At 48.7% G+C, this 20177-nt stretch overlaps 2 protein-coding genes across 2 annotated transcripts; one reads left to right on the top strand and one right to left on the bottom strand.

Moving 5' to 3' along the window:
* Positions 1-18295: 18295 nt before the first annotated feature.
* Positions 18296-18916, bottom strand: LOC130310668 (histone H2B 1.1). Its single transcript, XM_056552413.1, has one exon. It carries the CDS (start codon positions 18687-18689, stop codon positions 18309-18311), a length of 381 nt encoding a protein of 126 aa, XP_056408388.1. The 5' UTR covers positions 18690-18916; the 3' UTR covers positions 18296-18308.
* An 86-nt stretch (positions 18917-19002) lies between these two features.
* On the top strand, positions 19003-19415 carry LOC130310666 (histone H2A type 1-like). Its single transcript, XM_056552411.1, has one exon. It carries the CDS (start codon positions 19003-19005, stop codon positions 19393-19395), a length of 393 nt encoding a protein of 130 aa, XP_056408386.1. The 3' UTR covers positions 19396-19415.
* Positions 19416-20177: the final 762 nt, after the last annotated feature.

Here is a 20177-nt window from a genome sequence, read left to right as displayed (position 1 = left end):
GGGTACATTCACACGAGCGGAGGTTTACAGTGTGTTTCTCTCAAACTTTTAGCGGGAAACATGCTGTAAACCCCCGCCCGTGTGAATGTACCCTGTACATTAATGTTGGGGAGGGGGTTGGTGGGGGACTACAACTCCCAGCATGCACTGACAGACCGTGCATGCTGGGAGTTGTAGATATGCAACAGCTGGAGGCACACTGGTTGGGACTGGGAAACACTGAGTTGAGTAACAGAATACCGCAGTGTTTCCACACCACTGTATGTTTCCTAACTCAGTGTTTCCCAACCCGTGTGCCTCCAGCTGTGGCAAAACTACAACTTCCAGCATGCATGGTCTGTCAGTGCATGCTGGGAGTTATAGTTTTGCAACAGAAGGAGGCACACAGGTTGGGAAATACTGAGTTAGGAAAAATACAATGTTTCCCAACTAGTGTGTCTCCAGTTGTTGCAATACCACAACTCCCAGCATGCCCAGACAGCTGAAGGACATGTTGGGAGTTATAGTTATGCCACAACTGAAGGAGAACAGTTTAGAGACAACTGTGTAGTGGTCTCCAAACTGTAGTCCTCCAGATGTTGCAAAACTTCAAAGCATGCCAAGACTGCCCAGGCATGCTGGGAGCTGTAGTTCGGCAACAACTGAAGGGCCAGATGTTGCCAAAGTACAACTCCCAGCATGCCTGGACAGTCTTGGCATGCTTTGAATTGACATCTGGAGTGCTACAGTTTGGACACCACTGTTTAGTGATCTCCAAACTGTGCCCTTCCAGATGTTGCAAAACTACAACCCCCAGTATGCTGAGACTTTCTAGGCATGCTGGGGGTTGTAGTTCTGCAACATCTTCTCGGTCTGGATAAGACCGCCATGGGAATTTCTTAACATCTGCAGGACAAACATGTCAGACTCAGACTCTGTGTAGAGGAGGGCATTGTTTCAGTGCCCTCCTCTACACAATCTTTCCATCTATAGGCCCACAAACTGTAATAATGCCCTCCTTGGTGTCCTTCAAAGTAAAAGGACAGGTAGGTAGCTGGGTAAATAGGAAACTAGGTAGGTAGATCAGGAAGCCAGATTTATAGTTAGGTGACAAGCCAGGTAGGTAGGGGGCTAGCATGGTAGTTAGGCAGCCATGTAGGCCAGGAATGTACATAGTTAGGTAGCTGGTTATGTAGGTAGTTAGATAGCCTGGTATGTAGGTAAGTAGTCAGGCATCCAGGTATAAAGTTAGGTACTCCCCCCGCTTCCCCCTTTACCTGTAGGTATAGGCAGCAGAGTTAACCCCCCTTTCCCTGTAGGTATAGATAGCAGAGTTACCCCCCCCCCCCCCCTTTCCCTGTAGGTATAGACAGCAGACTTAACCCCCCCTTCCCCATCAGTATAGGCAGCAGAGTTAAAACCTCTCCCCAATAATTATTGAAACAGAGTTCACCCACATTTCTTCTTAGGTATATGCAGCAGAGTCCCCCCACCCCCTTTCCCCATAGGTACAGGCAGCATTACCCCCCCCCCCCTTTCCCCATAGGTATAGGCAGAGTTATCACCCCTCTTCCCCATTGGTATAGGCAGAATTACCCCCCTCTTCCCCATAGGTATAGGCAGAGTTACCCTCCCCTTTTCCCCATAGGTATAGGCAGAAATACCCCTCCTTCCTCCCCTTTCCCCATAGTTATAGGCAGGGTTACCCCCCTTTCCCCATAGGAATAGGAAGAGTTACCCCCTCCTCCCCACTTTCCCCATTGGTATAGGCAGAGATACCCCCCTCTTCCCCATAGGTAGAAGCAGAGTTACCCCCCCCCTCTTCCCCATAGGTATAGGCAGAATTACCCCCCTTTTCCCCATAGGTATAGGCAGAGTTACCACCCCCTTTTCCCCAAAGGTATAGGCAGAGTTACCCCACTTCCTCCCCTTTCCCCATAGTTATAAGCAGAGTTACCCCCCTTTCATTATAGGTATAGGAAGAGTTACTCCTCCTCCCCACTTTCCCCATAGGTAAAGGAAGAGTTACCCACATCTTTCCCATAGGTATAGGCAGAGTTACACCCCCCTCTCTTTCCCATAGGTATAGGCAGAGAAACACCCCCCCTCTTTCCCATAAGTATATGCAGAGTTACATCCCCCCCCCCTCTTTCACACAGGTATATGCAGAGTTACCCCCCTCCCCCTCTTCCGTATAGGTATATGCAGAGTTAAACAAAATATATATGTATGCTCACCTGATGTCCCACGCATGGTTCTCCTCAGCAGAAGGGGCCCACGTCTTCTCCCCTACACAGTACAGGTGCCGATGAGTGACGTCATCAGTGCCTGTACTGCGTGCTGCGTGGGGACGGAGGTCATGTCTCCTCTGTGTAAGCTGCAGCTGTGTATCACACATACCGGAGAAGGCAGCGATGTCTTCTGGGGATCTGGGGAGTGTCCCGGATCCTCAGCAGCGGCAGCGGTGGTGGGCCCTTAACCCGGTCGGGTCCTTGGACGACATCCAATCGGACCGGCCAGTCAGTCCGCCCCTGGCATCCACCTGTGAGTGGCACCCGGGGCGGGCCGCCCCCCCCCCCCCCCCCCCTTGGTATGCCACTGACTGATTGACAATGAATTTAACATGCTGTTGTGCAAATGGAACAGACAACAGATGGACATTAAAGTAATTAGCAAGATGCCCACAATAAAGAAGTGGTTCTGCAGATGATGACCACATACCACTTCTCAGTTCCTATGGTTCCTGGCTGATGTTTTGGTCAGCCAGGAAGCATAGTAACCACTCTAGTGGTAGTGTGGTGAACCACAATGAATGGCGGGACCACGGGGTGTAGCGGTGTAGGTGGATGGTATTAACCTCAGGGGCAAGGTGTTATTAACCCCTAATGTTTGTTACGCCAGAGTGTTTTTTTTCCCCTCTTTTGCGGGGGGGGGGGGGGGGGGGGGGGGGGAGGGGGTTGGGGGTGTATCAGGAACCACCCAAATGATATCTCCACTATCCCAATGGCTAGTGCACGACCGGGTTATGGTTTAACGGAGGCTTTACTGAGGTCAGACAGTTGTTATAGTCTCTACAGCTCGGCCAGAATCCCAGAGAGTTGGCCAGAAACACGGAAGGACCCAGCAGCTTGCTGGGACTAATTATACTTGTAACAGACTGTAGATTCTTGACTTTAGGCTTGACTAGACTGTAGGTAGTGGCAGCAGACACAGACTTGACTTACTTGAAGTGACTGTAGATTTGAGGCCTTCCAGGTAGCTGGACACTAGCACTGAGACATCTGGTCTCCACTTTTCCACAGCTAGAGTGATGGTAGAAGAGCTCAGAGATCTTGTGCTGGTAGAGAGTGATTGTAATGGCTGACCCTCTTATAAATGGGGGCTGAGCAAGAAGCCCATAGGTCAATATGCAGGTCATGTGTTAAAAAAAAATTGAAAAAACAATGCCATTTTTGGCTTCTGCTTCTACGCAGTGCACTTTTCGGTAAAAAAATACACCTTATCCTTATTCTGCAGGTCCATACAGTTACAAAGATACCCAATTTATGTAAGTTTTAGTTTATTATACAGGTATCCCTCAACATACAATATTAATCCGTTCCAAATGAACAATCGTTTGTTGAAACCATTGTATGTTGAGGGATCTGTGCAATCCCAGATCTGTGCAATGTAAAGGTTTTCTATCCGAGTATGGAGGTACCCCATAAGTGGACCTGAAGTGCACTATGGGCGAACTATAATGCTCAGAAGAGAAGGAGTAATTTTTGGCTTTTTGAGAGCAAATTGTGCTCGGGGGGCATATCGCATTTAGGAAGCCCCTATGGTGCCAGGACAGCAAGAAAAACCCACATGGCATACCATTTTGGAAACTAGACCCCTTGAGGAACGTAACAAGGTATTAAGTGAGCCTTAATACCCCACAGGGGTTTCACGACTTTTGCATATGTAAAAAATGTTTGTGTTTTTTTCACTAAAATGTGTGTTTCCCCCCAAATTTCACATTTTTGCAAGGGTTAATAGCAGAAAAGACCCCCCAAAATTTGTAACCCAATTTCTTATGAGAATGGAGGTACCCCATAAGTGGACCTGAAGTGAACTGCAGGGGTGCTACAATGCTCAGAAGAGAAAGAGTCACATTTGCAAACTTTGCTGAAATGGGGGGGACATGTCACATTTGGGAAGCGCCTATGGTGCCAGAACAGCAAAAAAAAAAACACATGGCATACTATTTTGGAAACTAGACCCCTTGAGGAACGTAACAAGGGGTAAAGTAAGCCTTAATACCCCATAGGGGTTTCACGACTTTTGCATATGTAAAAAAATATATATTTTTTTTCACTAAAATGTTTTTTTTTTTTTTCCAAAATGTTACATTTTTACAAGGGTTAATAGCAGAAAAGACCCCCCCCCCCCAAATTTGTAAATACATTTTTTTGGAGTAAGGACATACCGTATATACTCGAGTATAAGCAGACCCGAGTATAAGCCGAGACCCCTAATTTCAACCCAAAATCCCAGGAAAAGTTATTGACTCGAGTATAAGCCTAGGGTGGGAAATACCTCATCCCCCCCTGTCATCATCCAGACCTGTCATTAACATCCTCATCATCCCCTTGTCATCATCCCACACATCCCCCCTTCATCATCCCCTTGTCATCATCCCACACATCCCCTTATCATCCCACACATCCCCCCTTCATCATCCCCTTGTCATCATCCCACACATCCCCTTATCATCCCACACATCCCCCCTTCATCATCCCCTTGTCATCATCCCACACATCCCCCCTTCATCATCCCCTTGTCATCATCCCACACATCCCCCCCTTCATCATCCCCTTGTCATCATCCCACACATCCCCCCTTCATCATCCCCTTGTCATCATCCCACACATCCCCTTATAATCCCACACATCCCCCCTTCATCATCCCCTTATCATCCCACACATCCCCCCTTCATCATCCCCTTGTAATCATCCCACCCCCCCCCCTTCATCATCCCCACCCCCCTTCATCAACCCCACACCCCCCCCCCCTTCATCATCCTCTTCTCATCATTCGCCCTCAGTGGTCTTCAACCTGCGGACCTCCAGAGGTTTCAAAACTACAACTCCCAGCAAGCCCGGGCAGCCATCGGCTGTCCGGGCTTGCTGGGAGTTGTAGTTTTGAAACCTCCGGAGGTCCGCAGGTTGAAGACCACTGCGGCCTTCAACATGCGGACCTCCAGAGGTTTCAAAACTACAACTCCCAGCAAGCCCGGGCAGCCATCGGCTGTCCGGGCTTGCTGGGAGTTGTAGTTTTGAAACCTCCGGAGGTCCGCAGGTTGAAGACCACTGCGGCCTTCAACATCATCCAGCCCCCTCTCACCCCATTTAGTTCTGAGTACTCACCTCCGCTCGGCGCTGGTCCGGTCCTGCAGGGCTGTCCGGTAAGGAGGTGGTCCGGTGAGGAGGTGGTCCGGGCTGCTATCTTCACCGGGGGCGCCTCTTCTCCGCGCTTCCGGCCCGGAATAGAGCCGTTGCCTAGACAACGACGCATCTGCGTCGTTGTCAAGGCAACGTGACTATTCTGAGGCCGGGCCCGAAGCGCTTAGAAGAGGCCTCCCCGGTGAAGATAGCAGCCCGGACCACCTCCTCACCGGACCACCTCCTTACCGGACAGCCCTGCAGGACCGGACCAGCGCCGAGCGGAGGTGAGTACTCAGAACTAAAGGGGGTGAGAGGGGGCTGGATGATGTTGAAGGCCGCAGTGGTCTTCAACCTGCGGACCTCCGGAGGTTTCAAAACCTCTGGAAGTCCGCAGGTTGAAGACCACTGCGGGTGGGGGAGTTCACTCGAGTATAAGCCGAGGGGGGTGTTTTCAGCACGAAAAATCGTGCTGAAAAACTCGGCTTATACTCGAGTATATACGGTACCTTGATTTTTGATGATTTTCGCTCCGTGGGTGCACACCAGGTCTTGGAGTGGGAGGTCAGTCAGAGGCCTTGAGCTTATTATAGCAGCCAGGATGTGGGACCCCTCCTCAAGGAGCGTTAATGGGGGGAGCACTGAGCCCTAAAATAGGGGAACGCTATGGGGGACAACGGGCCGTAACTGGGGTAGACAAATGGGGTACAGAGGCCCGTAATATGGGGTACAGTGGGCCAGAAAACTATAAATCATAAAATAATAAAACAGCATATGTTCCCAGAATGATGACCCAGAGCATAGCCAAAACTAAAAAAAACTATGCCCTCCCCAAACCCTATGCTCTGAATCATCATTCTGGGAATGTGATGTGTGTGGCCGTCCCTAACCAGTTGCCTAAAATGCGCACCCGCTCAGGTGGAGAGAGAGCGCTGCGCAATTAAGGCAACATAAAAAGTCCCCGATGATAGTGAGTCAGTGACCTATGACCCATTTCTGAAAAAACACCCCCAGAGGTCTTATCAGGTTTTTTTTCCAGATTTTTTTTTGCAATTTAGTGATTTATGGGGTTAACAATTTTGAATGTACTCTGGACTTGGTACATTGTTCAAATTATGGAAAATTGAAATGAAAAGGGAAAAATTAGTACTCCATGAAAGTGTGATACTCCCTGAAGCAGCCTATGCAGAGGCCCGGATTATCGGGGCAAGTGTTGCACTGATAGGTGGTGTCCTTCCGTCTCTGCATTTTTTCTGGCGCCTATAACTCCAGACCCTTGGGAAGTCCGGCCTGCTCTTTCCCGGTCAGCGAAGATCAGGAACCTTAGGACTTCTTCTTGGTACTGGAGGAATGTCCCTGTGTTGCCAGCGTACTGGGATAGTACAAAAGCGTTGTACATGGCAACCTGTACCAAGTAGACCGCAACTTTTTTGTAGCATGCCCGTGTTTTCCGCATGGCGTTATATGGCTTGAGGACTTGATCTGAGAGATCAACTCCCCCCATATACCGATTGTACTCCAGAATACAATCGGGCTTGAGGACCGGTCCCACGGTACCTCCCACAGGGACAGGGGTGCTGCCATTCCCATGAATAGTGGTGAGTATAAGGACACCCCTCTTATCCTTATACCTGACCAGCAACAGGTTATCATGGGTGAGGGCACGGGACTCACCCTTGGGAATAGGCATCTTAACAAAATTTAGAGGGAGATCTCTCTGGTTCTTCCGCACAGTCCCACAAGTGGACGTGGATCTGGCGGCAAGGGATGTGAAGAGAGGGATGTTGATGATGTGTCCATGGATGCCACGTGGGTGCCAGCTAGAAGAGAAGAAGAGGGGGAAAGTTTAGATGGGGAGACAGAGAGGAGGAGGAGACGAGTTGGAAGCAGGGGGAGGTCGTCGCAAGGAGCTAGTGGCACAGTCAGACAGCATGCATCGGCACCCGGGGTCAGCCAGACGGGACACCAATCAACGCATGCTGTTGCCACCACCAGAATGCCGTCATCGCAGAGCTTAGCAGTGTGGCATTTTTTGTGTGTGTCTGCCTCTCACAACAACGAGGCCATTTGCAACCTGTGCCAGAAGTAACTGAGTCGTGGGAAGTCCAACACCCACCTAGGCACAACTGCTTTGCAAAGGCACATGATGTCACATCACAAACGCCTATGGGATCAACACGTCAGTACAAGCAGCACACAAAGTCAAAGCCGCCATCCTCCTCCTGGTCCAGCATCTTCAGCCAGGTCAACCACTGCTGCCCTCCTTGCCCCCTCTCAACCATCCGCCTCTCCTTCTCTCGCCTTGAGCAGTTCCTGCTCATCTGCCCACAGGAGATGTTTGAGCGCAAGAAGACAATGTCTCAAAGTCACTCTCTAGCCCGGCATCTGACAGCTGGCTTATCGGAACTGCTAGCCCGCCAGCTTTTACCATACAAGCTGGTGGAGTCTGAGGCCTTTAAAAAATTTGTAGCCATTGGGACACTGCAGTGGAAGGTACCCGGACAAATTTTTTTTGCACAAAAGGCAATCCCCAACCTTTACTCCATTGTGCAAAAGGAAATTATGGCATGTCTGGCACACAGTGTAGGGGTAAGGGTCCATCTGACCATTGATACCTGGTCTGCAAAGCATGGTCAGGGCAGGTATATCACCTACACTGCTCATTGGGTAAACCTGGTGACAGCTGCCAAGCATGGGATGCATGGCTCTGCAGAGGAGTTGGTGACACCGCCACGACTTGCAGGCAGGCCTGCTGCCACCTCCTCTACTCCTCCTACTCCATCCTCTTCCATAACATCCTCGTCCGAGTCCTCTTCCACTGCTGCATCTTGCTCCACATCACCGGCAACCCCCCAGCTCCCCAGGTGCTATTCCACATCCCGGATACGGCAGTGTCACGCCATTTTGGGATTGACTTGCCTCAAAGCAGAGAGTCACACCGCACCAGCGCTCCTGTAAACCCAGAGCACGGGTGGACCAGTGGCTGACTCCGCACCAACTGGAGAACGGCAAGGTGGTTTGTGACAATGGAACAAATTTGTTGGCGGCATTGAGGTTGGGCAAGTTGACACATGTGCCGTGCATGGCACATGTGTGTAATCTGATTGTACAACGCTTTGTGCTCAAGTACCTAGTCTTACAGGATGCCCTGAAGCAGTCCAGGAAGATGTGTGGCCATTTCAGGCGTTCCTACACGGCCATGGTGCACTTGTTAGGTATCCAGCGGCAAAACAACATGCCAGTGAGGTGCTTGATTTGCGACAGCCCGACACATTGGAATTCAACACTCCTAATGTTCGACCGCCTGCTCCAACAAGAAAAAGCCATCAACAAATATTTTTATGACCGGGGTGCTAGGACATCTGGGAATTGTTTTGCCACGTTACTGGAGGCTCATGCGCAATGCCTGTAGGCTCATGCGTCCTTTTGAGGAGGTGACAAACCTGGTCAGTTGCACCGAAGGCACCATCAGCGACATCATACCATTTGTTTTCTTCCTGGAGCGTGCCCTGCAAAGAGTGCTGTATCAGGCAGTAGATGCACATGAAGAGAAAGAGTTGTGGACACCATCACCACCAGAAACAGACTTATCAGCATCGCTTGCTGGACCTGCGGCAACGCTGGAAGAGGATTGTGAGGAAGAGGAGTCAGAGGAGGAATGTGGCTTTGAAGAGGAGGAGGAAGACCAACCACAGCAGGCATCCCAGGGTGTTCCTTGTCACCTATCTGGTTACTGTGGTGTTGTACGTGGCTGGGGGGAAGAAGATTATACCTTCCCTGACATCTCTGAGGACGAGGAACGGGACATGAGTAGCTCGGCATCCGTCCTTGTGCATATGGGGTCTTTCATGCTGTCGTGCCTGTTGAAGGACCCTTGTATAAAAAGTATGAAGGAGAACGACCTGTACTGGGTGTCCACGCTACTAGTCCCCCGGTATAAACATAAAGTGCCTGACATGTTACCGGATTACAGCAAGGCGGAAAGGATTCAGCAGGTCCAAAATAAATTAAGAAGTATGCTGTTCACAGCATATAAGGGTCATGTCACAGCACAACAGGCATCTAACAGGGGAAGAGGTGAAAGTAATCCTCCTCCCACGAACACGCCGGCTGTACAGACATGCTGTTGATGGAGGACATGCAGAGCTTTTTAAGTCCTACACATTGCCAAAGCCCTTCGGGGTCCACCATCAGAGAACGACTTGACCGACAGGTAGCAGACTACCTGGCCTTAACCGCAGATATCGACACTCTGAGGAGTGATGAACCCCTTGACTACTGGTTTTGCTGGCTTGACCTGCGGCCTGAGCTATCCCAATTTGCGCTCAAACTTCTGGCCTGTCCCGCTTCAAGTGTCCTGTCAGAAAGGACCTTCAGTGCAGCAGGAGGTATTGTCACCTTGGTCAAAAAAGTCTGGATTACCTCACCTTTCTTAAGATGAATGAGGGATGGATCCCGAAGGGACTGACACTAGGTGATACATTTGACTGAACAAGGCCTGATCAGATGACCTGCCTTGGCCTAAAAATGGTCCACACGCTGCTGTATTTGAACTCTGAATGCTGGATAACTTGCGTGACTTATCCGCCACCAACTAGGGTTCAAGCTGCAATGTTTTAGGGCACTTTCTGCCTGGCAACAGTGGCGTTGCGACCCGGGTGCAGGGGGTGTGGCCCGTACCGGGTGACACCAACCTAAGGGGGTGACACCAAGACCCTCCGCAGCACCCAGCCCCCCCTCCTCAGCTACACCGACACCCCCCATCTTTGCCCAACCAGCCTCCCGTCCGTCAGCACCCCCCCCCCCCCGCCTTCACCTGCGCTGTGTGTGCGGTGCGCCCGTCCGTCAGCAACCCCCCCTTTCACCTGCACTGTGCGCCCGTCCGTCATCACACCCCCCCCTCACCTTCACCAGCACTGTGCCCGGCCTCCGCTCCCACGTCTGCGCCGGCCTTACGTCACACCGCATGGCCGCATAGGAGGACGTCAGTTACGTCACTCGCAGGGCGCCCGGTGAGAAGGAACGCTGCGCTGGATGGGTGAGTGTGTGTGTGTCTGACTCTCTGTCTGTCTCTATCTATGTTTGTGTGTGTGAGACCGTGTGTATGTGACTGTGTGACTCTGTGTATGTGTGACTCTCTGAGTGTGTGTGACTGTGTGACTCTGTGTGTGTTTGTGCGACTCTGTGTTTGTGTGACTGTGTGTGTGTGACTGTGTGACTCTGTGTGTGTGTCTGTGTGAGTGTGTGTCTCTCTGACTGTGTGTGAGTGTGTGTCTCTCTGACTGTGTGTGAGTTTGTGTGTGTGTCTCTCTGTGTTGTATGTTTTTTTTTTATTTGTGTGTGTGTGTGTGTGTGTGTGTGTGTGTGGGGGGGGGGGGGGGTTGTACCAGCGATCTAATGTGGGGAGACTTTGACCCATTGTGGGGAACCTGCAAGGGATCCTGCGGCCTAATGTGGGGAAACTACTACCAAATGTGTGAAGTCTATGCTACCAAATGTGGGGAGTCTATGCTACCTTATGTGGGGAATCTGTGCTACCTAATGTGGGGAATCTGTGCTACCTAATGTGGGGAAATTTCTACCTAATGTGGGGAATCTGTGCTACCTAATGTGGGGGAACTGGTACCAAATGTGGGGAATCTATGCTGCCTAATGTGGGGAAAAGATGCTACCTAATGTGGGGAAACTGCTACCTACCTAATGTGGGGGAACTGCTGGCCAGTAGCACCCTCATCATCCTCCAGCAACACCCCCCCAGTAGTAGCACCCCCATCATCCATTAGCAACACCACCAATACCCCCCTCCCGTGGTAATAGCATCAGCTAACGGATGTTGAGGGGTGTTACTGCGGTTGTGGTATTATATTCAGAGGGTGCACTGTATGGCAACGTTATATTCAGAGGGCGCAGTTTGTGGTAGTATTATATTCAGAGGGTGCAGTGGGTGGTAGTATTATATTCAGAGGGCGCAGTTTGTGGTAGTATTATTAGAGATGAGCGAACTTACAGTAAATTTGATTCGTCACGATCTTCTCGGCTCGGCAGTTGATAACTTATCCTGCGTAAATTAGTTCAGCTTTCCGGTGCTCCGGTGGGCTGGAAAAGGTGCATGCATTCCTAGAAAAGAGTCTCCTAGGACTGTATCCACCTTTTTCAGCCCACGGGAGCCCCTGAAAGCTGAACTAATTTATGCAGGAAAAATCATCAACTGCCGAGCCGAGAAGTTTGTGATGAGTTGAATTTACTGTAGTTCGCTCATCTCTAAGTGTTATATTCAGAGGGCGCAGTGGGTGGTAGTATTATATTCAGAGGGTACCGTATGTGGCGGTATTATATTCAGGGGTACAGTATGTGCAGATTTATATTTAGGGGTACAGTATGTGGCAGATTTATATTCAGGGGTACAGTATGTGGCCAATTTATATTCAGAGGGTACAGTATGTGGCAGATTTATATTCAGAGGGCACAGTTTGTGGTAGTATTATATTCAGAGGGCGCTGTGGGTGGTAGTATTATATTCAGAGGGTACAGTATGTGGTAGTATTATATTCAGTGGGTACAGTGTGTTGCGGTATTATATTCAGGGGTATAGTATGTTTCAGATTTATATTCAGGGGTACAGTATGTGGCAGATTTATATTCAGAGGGTACAATGTGTGGCAGATTTATGTTCAGAGGACACAGTGTGTGATAGTATTATATTCAGAGGGTACAGTATGTGGTATTAATATATTCAGAGGGTACAGTGTGTGGCGGTATTATATTCAGGGGTACAGTATGTGGCAGATTTATATTCAGAGTGTACAGTATGTGTTGGTATTATATTCAGAATGTACATTGTGTGGTAGTATTATATTCAGTGGGTACGGTGTATGGAAGGTTTATAATCAAAGAGTATAGTGTATAGTAGTATTATATTTAGAGGATACAGTGTCTGGCAGGTTTATAATAATACTTGTTTTCATATAGAGGATGAGAATGCGCTGACATAGTGAGGAGACGTCTGGGCGTCACATTCTGCAGAGAGAAGTTTTAGCTGGAACAAGTCTTGGCGGTATGTACCATCCGAATTAGATAAGGGAAGACTATAGAGAAGACGTCACCTATAGTCACTGATATCATTGTACATTCTGCTCTCTATGTCCTATCAGAGCTGTAGTCGCTTGTCAGTTCTACAGTTATGGTGAGTGAAACTACAACTCCCAGCATAACCTCACTACTGCTCAAAGGGGTACTCTACTGGAAAATATTTTTTTTTAATCAACTGGTGCTACAAAGTTAAACAGATTTGTAAATTACTTCTATTTAAACATAATCCTTCCAGTACTTATTAGCTGCTGTATAAGCGATTCACAGGAAGTTATTTTCTTTTTTAATTTATTTTCTGTCTGACCACAGTGCTCTGTGCTGACACATCTGTCCATGTCAAGAACTAACCATAGTAGGAGCAAATCCCCATAGCAAACCTATCCTGCTCTGGACAGTTCCTGACATGGACAGAGGTGTCAGCAAATAGCACTGTGGTCAGACTGGAAAGAACTACACAACTTCCTGTGGAGCATACACCAGCTTATAAGTACTGTAAGTATCACCATCTCATTCACACAAACCAAACTTCTATTTATTTATTTTTTTACCAAATATTCACAAATCACTTACCAAACCTCCTGGATGTCCTATTATTTCATGTACAAACTCTGCAACCAGTAATCTTGCACGTTACCTGGATCTATGTCTTTAGGACTATAATGAGTTCTGTATCAAGGTATGAGCCGCTCACCACATACATGCCCTCCTCACCACCTGTGCCGTGGACCGGCTGGTACCGCCTCCAGCCTATTATTAGACAAGAACAAAGGCGAGGTCCGGCACCTGGATGGTTGCAGATAAAAGCTTGCATTATTTTATTGAAGATATCGCAGTACAAGGCAAAACGTCTGACACGTTTCGCACATGACCATGCTTAATCGTATGTCTACGATTAAGCACGGTCACGTGCGAAACGCGCCAGACGTTCTGCCTTGTATTGCAATATCTTCAATAAAATAACGCAAGCTTTTATCTGCAACAATCCTGGTGCCGGACCTCGTCTTTGTTTATATATATATATATATATATATATATATATATATATATATATATATATATATACAGTGGTCCCTCAACATACAATGGTAATTCGTTCCAAACGAGCCATCGTTTGTCGAATCCATGGTGTGTTGAGGGATTCATATAATGTAAAGTATAGGAAGCTGTGTCACCTGTCCCCGCTGCTCGCGATGGTGACCCCGGGCCTCCGCTGTCTTCTCCTGGTCTTTTCCGGTCCTCTGCTGTCTTCTCCGGTCCTCTCCTGGTCTTCTCCGCTGTCTTCTCCGGTCCTCTCCTGGTCTTCTCCGCTGTCTTCTCCAGTCCTCTCCTGGTCTTCTCCGGTCCTCTCCTGGTGCTCTCCGCTGTCTTCTCCAGTCCTCTCCTGGTCTTCTCCGCAGTCTTCTCCGGTCCTCTGCTGTCTTCCGCAAGCCCTTACTAGGCCTGCGTAGCGATTTCATTACGCCGCTGAGTACGCCATTCCTATTGGATGGCGTGCGCAGCAGCGTATTGACGTCATTGGAGAGGGCCGAGAAGACACCGGAAGACCAGCGCTGGACCCAGAGGGCGCCCTGGAGCATCGTGGAGGGGTAAGTAATACTTACCGCACCACACGAGGAACATTAAGCTGCAATCCGGCAGCAGCTTAAGCATTTTGCGCTGCCGGAGAGCACTTAATGCGATGGCCCCGACATAAAAAAAGCATCATATGTCAATTTGATCATATGTCGGGCCATAGTAGGTCGGGGGGTCACTGCATATATAGATAGGTAGATAAAGTCATCAATAGTGTTGAGCGGCATAGGCCATATTCGAATTCGCTAATATTCGCGAATATATGGACGAATATTTGTCACATATCTTTTTGAATATTCGAATATTCGTTATATTCTCGGTTTATTTTCGCATATGCGAATATACACGTAAGCGAAAATTAGCATATGTGAATATTCGCAAATACAAAGTTAGCACACAAGAAAATTCGCACATGCGAAAATTGGCATATGCTACTTTTCGCATATTCAGCCTTCTTTACACCACACAAGCTGGAAGCAGAGAGGGGTGATCACTGTGATGTGTACTGTGAAGACAAAAAAAAAAATAAAATAAAATAATAATAAAAAAAAAAAAAAGAATATTCGTAATTACGAATATATAGCGCTATATTCGCGAATATGCGATATTCGCGAAAAATATTCGAATTGCGAATATTCGCGAGCAACACTAGTCATCAATATATAGAATCTAGGCTAAGGGAGTGTTCAGTCCTGTTTTCTGTTCATTGTGCAACAGCGACATCTACTGTCAGTTTACTGCAATCACATTACTAGATATCAGGTTCCCGCTAATTCTGTTTCTTTTGCGGTCACCTCATTATTCTATAAATGATTACATTCTAATAACATCTACTGATCAACAATCACAACGTTAACCCTTTAACCACGAGAGATACATGAGATCTGATCTCACTGCTGGTCTCATAACTCAGTCCCGCTTCGCTTCCCGTTCGGCCTGGATTTCTATTGATCTTTTCCACATTGAATCAGACTTTTTATTACATTTTTCCTTTTATCGTTATTTTATGTAAATAGTTATTGTATATGATCTTACTCTGCTGTAAAATATCGTCCAATGAGAACTCTGACCGGAGTCTTAGCGATTGTTTTATAAACAATTTAACCCCTCAGCATTCAAGGGATGTTTAGACCTAATAAAGCGCTTAGTGTGAACAGCAAACGTCTCCTCTATTAGTTGTTTTTTCTAGAATAAAGCGGTTCTTATTCTGCGTTATACATTGGGATATCTGATCTTCTATACCAGTGTGGAGAGATCCCAGTGTCCGTCCTTCATGAAGACTTCGGCCGGAGAACTTCTGGAATGTAATCTTATCCATCTAGATTTGGAATTAACGCTTGATCGTGTGAATATATCGCTAATAACAGAGTAGCTCAGTAATAGTCCGGTCCCTGACTTTGCTATTACGGTGCAGAGCTGGATTGTTGTAATAATCTGCTGGGTGTGACCAGGGGTCTATGGGGGATGAAGCTTCAGACATAGAGCTGATGTGATGAGCGGCTTTTTCTTCCACAGAGATGACTGCGGTTTCGTTACATTTTAGAGACTTGCGGTACCTGCTGTGCCCCGAGCACAGATTATTAGGTCCCGTCCATCCCTATAGGACTCGTTTCCTTGTAGAATCTTGGCGGCCCCGATAATCACTGAGATACACAGATGTCCCTGTCAGTGATGTCCCCGTCAGTGGTCCCAGCCATTGGACACCGCAGTCTCCTTACAGCTGTGAATTAATGTCTTTGACTGATATAATGAAAATAAAACAAGGAACAGAAAATGTGGACACTAAAGAGTTAATGTACGGATCTATAGCTCTGATACTTAGTACCGATCGGATGATAACGGAGCTTTGGGGATTTTTTCTTTTCTCCTCCTCATCCATGTAATAACAGGAGCCCCCTCATTGGTGCTTATTCCCGGTGACTGTATACGGAGAGTGCCGGCATCCGCAGCCTGAGAAGGAGCCGCCTGTATATGAGATCACATAACACGGGACAATTGTCTTCTCTCCCAGAGCGGAGAATTACAGGGTGAGCGGGAAATTCAAAATCAACTAAGCTTTTGTGTTCAGCCAATCAAAAGAGAAGGGGAGGGGCCTGGAATGTAAATTATTAAAGGAAACGCCCATGATGACGTCATCTTGTTTGAGTTCTCCGTCTGGTCCGCCATGTGCTATATAAACCAGGACTCCGCTCCTCAGACATAATTCATTCTATTCTCAATCAGCAGGATGTCGGGACGCGGTAAAGGAGGGAAAGGTCTCGGTAAGGGCGGAGCCAAGCGGCACAGGAAGGTGCTCCGGGATAACATCCAGGGCATCACCAAGCCTGCCATCCGCCGTCTAGCTCGCAGGGGAGGTGTGAAGCGCATCTCCGGCCTCATCTATGAAGAGACTCGCGGTGTCCTGAAAGTCTTCCTGGAGAACGTCATCCGTGACGCCGTCACCTACACCGAGCACGCCAAGAGGAAGACCGTCACCGCTATGGACGTGGTGTACGCCCTCAAGCGCCAGGGCCGCACTCTCTACGGCTTTGGAGGTTAATTCTAATCCTGAAATCATCTCCTCCCCCCAAAGGCTCTTCTCAGAGCCGCCCACATGTTCTATAGAAAGGCTACAATTCCTTGTGTCTTCCCTACTGAGTGGTTGTGTGGTCGGTGTTGTGCTTTGGTGGTTGCGGTGTTTTTTTTCCCTCAATTCTAACTTAGTCTGCCGGTATTTCCCGCTCCTTCTCTGATTATCTGCCCCGGGAGATTTCCACTAAATGTTCTGACTACTGCCCTCACCATCTACATCATTCTTCCCCTCCTCCAGATTTCATTACTTCCCTCCCCCACCAAATCACTATCTCCCTAAAGAGTCCGTGTTATAGAGGATGCAGATCTCCTGATAACGGGATATAAATGCGTCTTATCCGGATACCACTGGATAGACGAGTCTTCGCTCTATAGCACCTGTAAGTTAATTAATGGAGCAGTTCACACCGAACTAAATTGCTGCGGCTTTATTCTAGTGTAGATGCAGGTTCCTCTATATCACTCCTCAGCACGTTGCAGGCTGGCGCAGTGTACGCTTCTCCCTGTGATACCGATCCTCACTGATGTCCCGGACTGTGATAGCGGCACAAACCCCCATACACCGGACTATGATAGCGCTATGTTCTACTACCCAGCGGGAACAGCGAGAATCGGAGTCCCGGTGATCACTGACTGTTCCTCTAACAATTCCTGTATAAAGTTTTGGCAATGATTCCGGAGAAATAATTGTAGAAATGAGCGGGAAACTCCCAATATGTATAACACTACATGTCCGCCAATTATTCCTCAGCTTAATAACTATACATATCATCCAGCATCATGAGCGGGGAGAGGTACCGGTCCCCGCCACTCACCCCTGGCAGGTGCATGTTAATCTGGTTTACACAGACTAATAGGGGCAGATTTGGAGCTGATGGTATCGTCTATTATGGATCTTTATCCCTGCGCCCGGATACATTGTTATATCTCCATCAGTCGGTGACATTTGGGGAGCTATAGCCCTGAGCGTTGTAATTGTCTCATTATTGTAGTGCACATGCCGCTAAAGGGTTAACAATGAGCCGTGCGCGCGGTCCCGTCCGATGCCTAATGCTCATTGGCTGATCACAGGATGTTCAGGATTTGAATTTCCGCTTCCCCCAGACCCGATAACAATGGAGAGATCTCCCCGAGATGTAGAGCCTGATTCAGTGTCTGACTACTACCCTCATCATCCTTGTTTCTCTATTGTACCCCCTAGTCAGTGCACAAAGATTATGGCAGCAGGATGCGCGTCTCATTATAAACCCCGGCGATTCCGATCAATAGATTCCCCGGTCAGTAAATTAGGATTTATAGCGTTACCGCAACAATCCACTCCAGTAAGGCTGTGTGATCGATCAGGACCGCGGAGATTATAGAAGAAATAATCGGGGAATCTGGTGGAGGAGATACTGATCACAAGACAGATCGGGCAATGGGTTAACTACGGAGAACTGATCTACAGCGCCCCCCGCTCCACCACAGGAGAATATACATCCTGCAGTCAGTGAGAACCGCAGCCGCCGCTCTGATCTCACCCGATCCCGGAGCAGAATATATATAGTCTCAATAGACTGTACTGACAGAATAGCGGCCACATATACAGAAGAGAATACGGGGAATACAGACAGGAGAAGCCCCAGCTCTATTATAGACAATGTGGGTGGCTCTTAGAAGAGCCTTTGGGGTGACAGCAGGAGGCGGAACAGGTTACTTGGCGCTGGTGTACTTGGTGACGGCCTTGGTGCCCTCGGACACGGCGTGCTTGGCCAGCTCTCCAGGCAGCAGCAGGCGCACGGCGGTCTGGATCTCCCGGGAGGTGATGGTGGAGCGCTTGTTGTAGTGAGCCAGACGGGAGGCTTCCCCTGCGATGCGCTCGAAGATATCGTTGACAAAGGAGTTCATGATGCCCATGGCCTTGGAGGAGATGCCGGTGTCAGGGTGGACCTGCTTGAGCACCTTGTACACGTAGATGGCATAGCTTTCCTTCCTGGTCTTCCTCCGCTTCTTGCCGTCCTTTTTCTGAGTCTTGGTCACGGCTTTCTTGGAGCCTTTCTTGGGCGCTGGTGCAGACTTGGCGGGATCAGGCATGATTATCAATCTCAAGAATTCCTAACTTAAACAAAGAGGATAATGATGTCGCTTACTCCCTCTGCAGCCGTATTTATAGGCAGCCCATGCAAAAGAGCAATGCCGTCAGCCTCTTGCTCTACTGGAAGAGCAAATCATGTGACCTCAGTGCTGTCATACGCCCCGCCCAGTGCCGCCTATTGGAGAGTCTTCAATTCCAGTTTCATTAGCCGGATTCAAATCTACCCAATCACAGGAGCCGGAGGGCGGAGCTGAGAACTATAAAGCCAGCAGAACGTGTGGGAATGATCACATTATTCTGAAATAAGTTGTCATGTCTGGACGCGGCAAACAAGGAGGGAAGGGTCGGGCTAAGGCCAAGACCCGCTCATCCCGGGCAGGACTCCAGTTCCCCGTCGGTCGTGTGCACAGGCTTCTTCGCAAAGGGAACTACGCCGAGAGGGTGGGCGCCGGTGCTCCGGTCTACCTGGCCGCTGTGCTGGAGTATTTAACCGCTGAGATCCTGGAATTGGCCGGTAATGCCGCCCGGGACAACAAGAAGACCCGCATCATCCCCCGTCACCTGCAGCTGGCCGTGCGCAATGACGAGGAGCTGAACAAGCTGCTGGGTGGGGTGACCATCGCCCAGGGAGGCGTCCTGCCCAACATCCAGGCCGTGCTGCTGCCCAAGAAGACCGAGAGCAGCAAAGCGGCCAAGAGCAAGTGATCACCGCTTATCCCAGACCATCCCGAACACCAAAGGCTCTTCTAAGAGCCACCACATTGTCTCCTACAGAGCTGGCACCGCTGATCTTGTCTGATAAGGATTAGATTTCTTATGACATGTTCTTTATACGGGGTTATAGTAGAACTGATGAGTTTCTTTCATTAACAGTATGAGAGGGATTGGACACCTTCACTTTTATATAAAAAAAATAAAATAACTACCAGAAAACTTCCTATAGCAGAATGTGACCCTCAGCACAAGGACAGTTTCCTCCTCACTCCATCCCCGCTACCCTCACTAAGGGGGACGGGTACAGTTTCTACATATGGATTTTGAGGTGCAGCCAGCCTTTCCCCGCGACAAAGACAGTAATGTAATCACGTGTACAGGGACGAGACAAAGCGAGAAAGTCAATCTCCAATGAGCGTAAACTATCGGGGTTATTGCTCCACCTACAAAGTTAACCCTTCATTGTCCCTCGTTATTTATGCTCTGTTTCCCCTTCAGTCCCCGGAGCGCTCTCTGCTTCACTAGTCCCAATCCCTATATACGCTTACACGGTGCACTATAGTAGAGCGCCCCCATATTTAGTCTCCATTCGGGGCTGCATTGGCTTTATATTACGTTTACAAGAAATAAGCCCAATAATTCTCCAGATGGATAAAACGCCATGTGCACAACCTATTAACTAAAGGGTTACATTAACCCCCAAATCTCTGGTAAATTAATTGTTTCCTTATATCTATCCATAGATCGTCTATCGCAGCAGTATAAATCGTTAG

The sequence above is a fragment of the Hyla sarda genome, unplaced genomic scaffold, assembly GCF_029499605.1.
Source record: "Hyla sarda isolate aHylSar1 unplaced genomic scaffold, aHylSar1.hap1 scaffold_1590, whole genome shotgun sequence".
Classification (NCBI taxonomy): Eukaryota; Metazoa; Chordata; class Amphibia; order Anura; family Hylidae; genus Hyla; species Hyla sarda.
Note: the sequence above shows the minus strand (reverse complement) of the source record. Positions and strands in the feature narration are given on the sequence as shown.

Bases quoted from the DNA above. Each gene is read 5' to 3' on its own strand.
- LOC130310666 (XM_056552411.1), top strand. From the start codon at position 19,003: ATGTCTGGACGCGGCAAACAAGGAGGGAAGGGTCGGGCTAAGGCCAAG.
- LOC130310668 (XM_056552413.1), bottom strand. From the start codon at position 18,689: ATGCCTGATCCCGCCAAGTCTGCACCAGCGCCCAAGAAAGGCTCCAAG.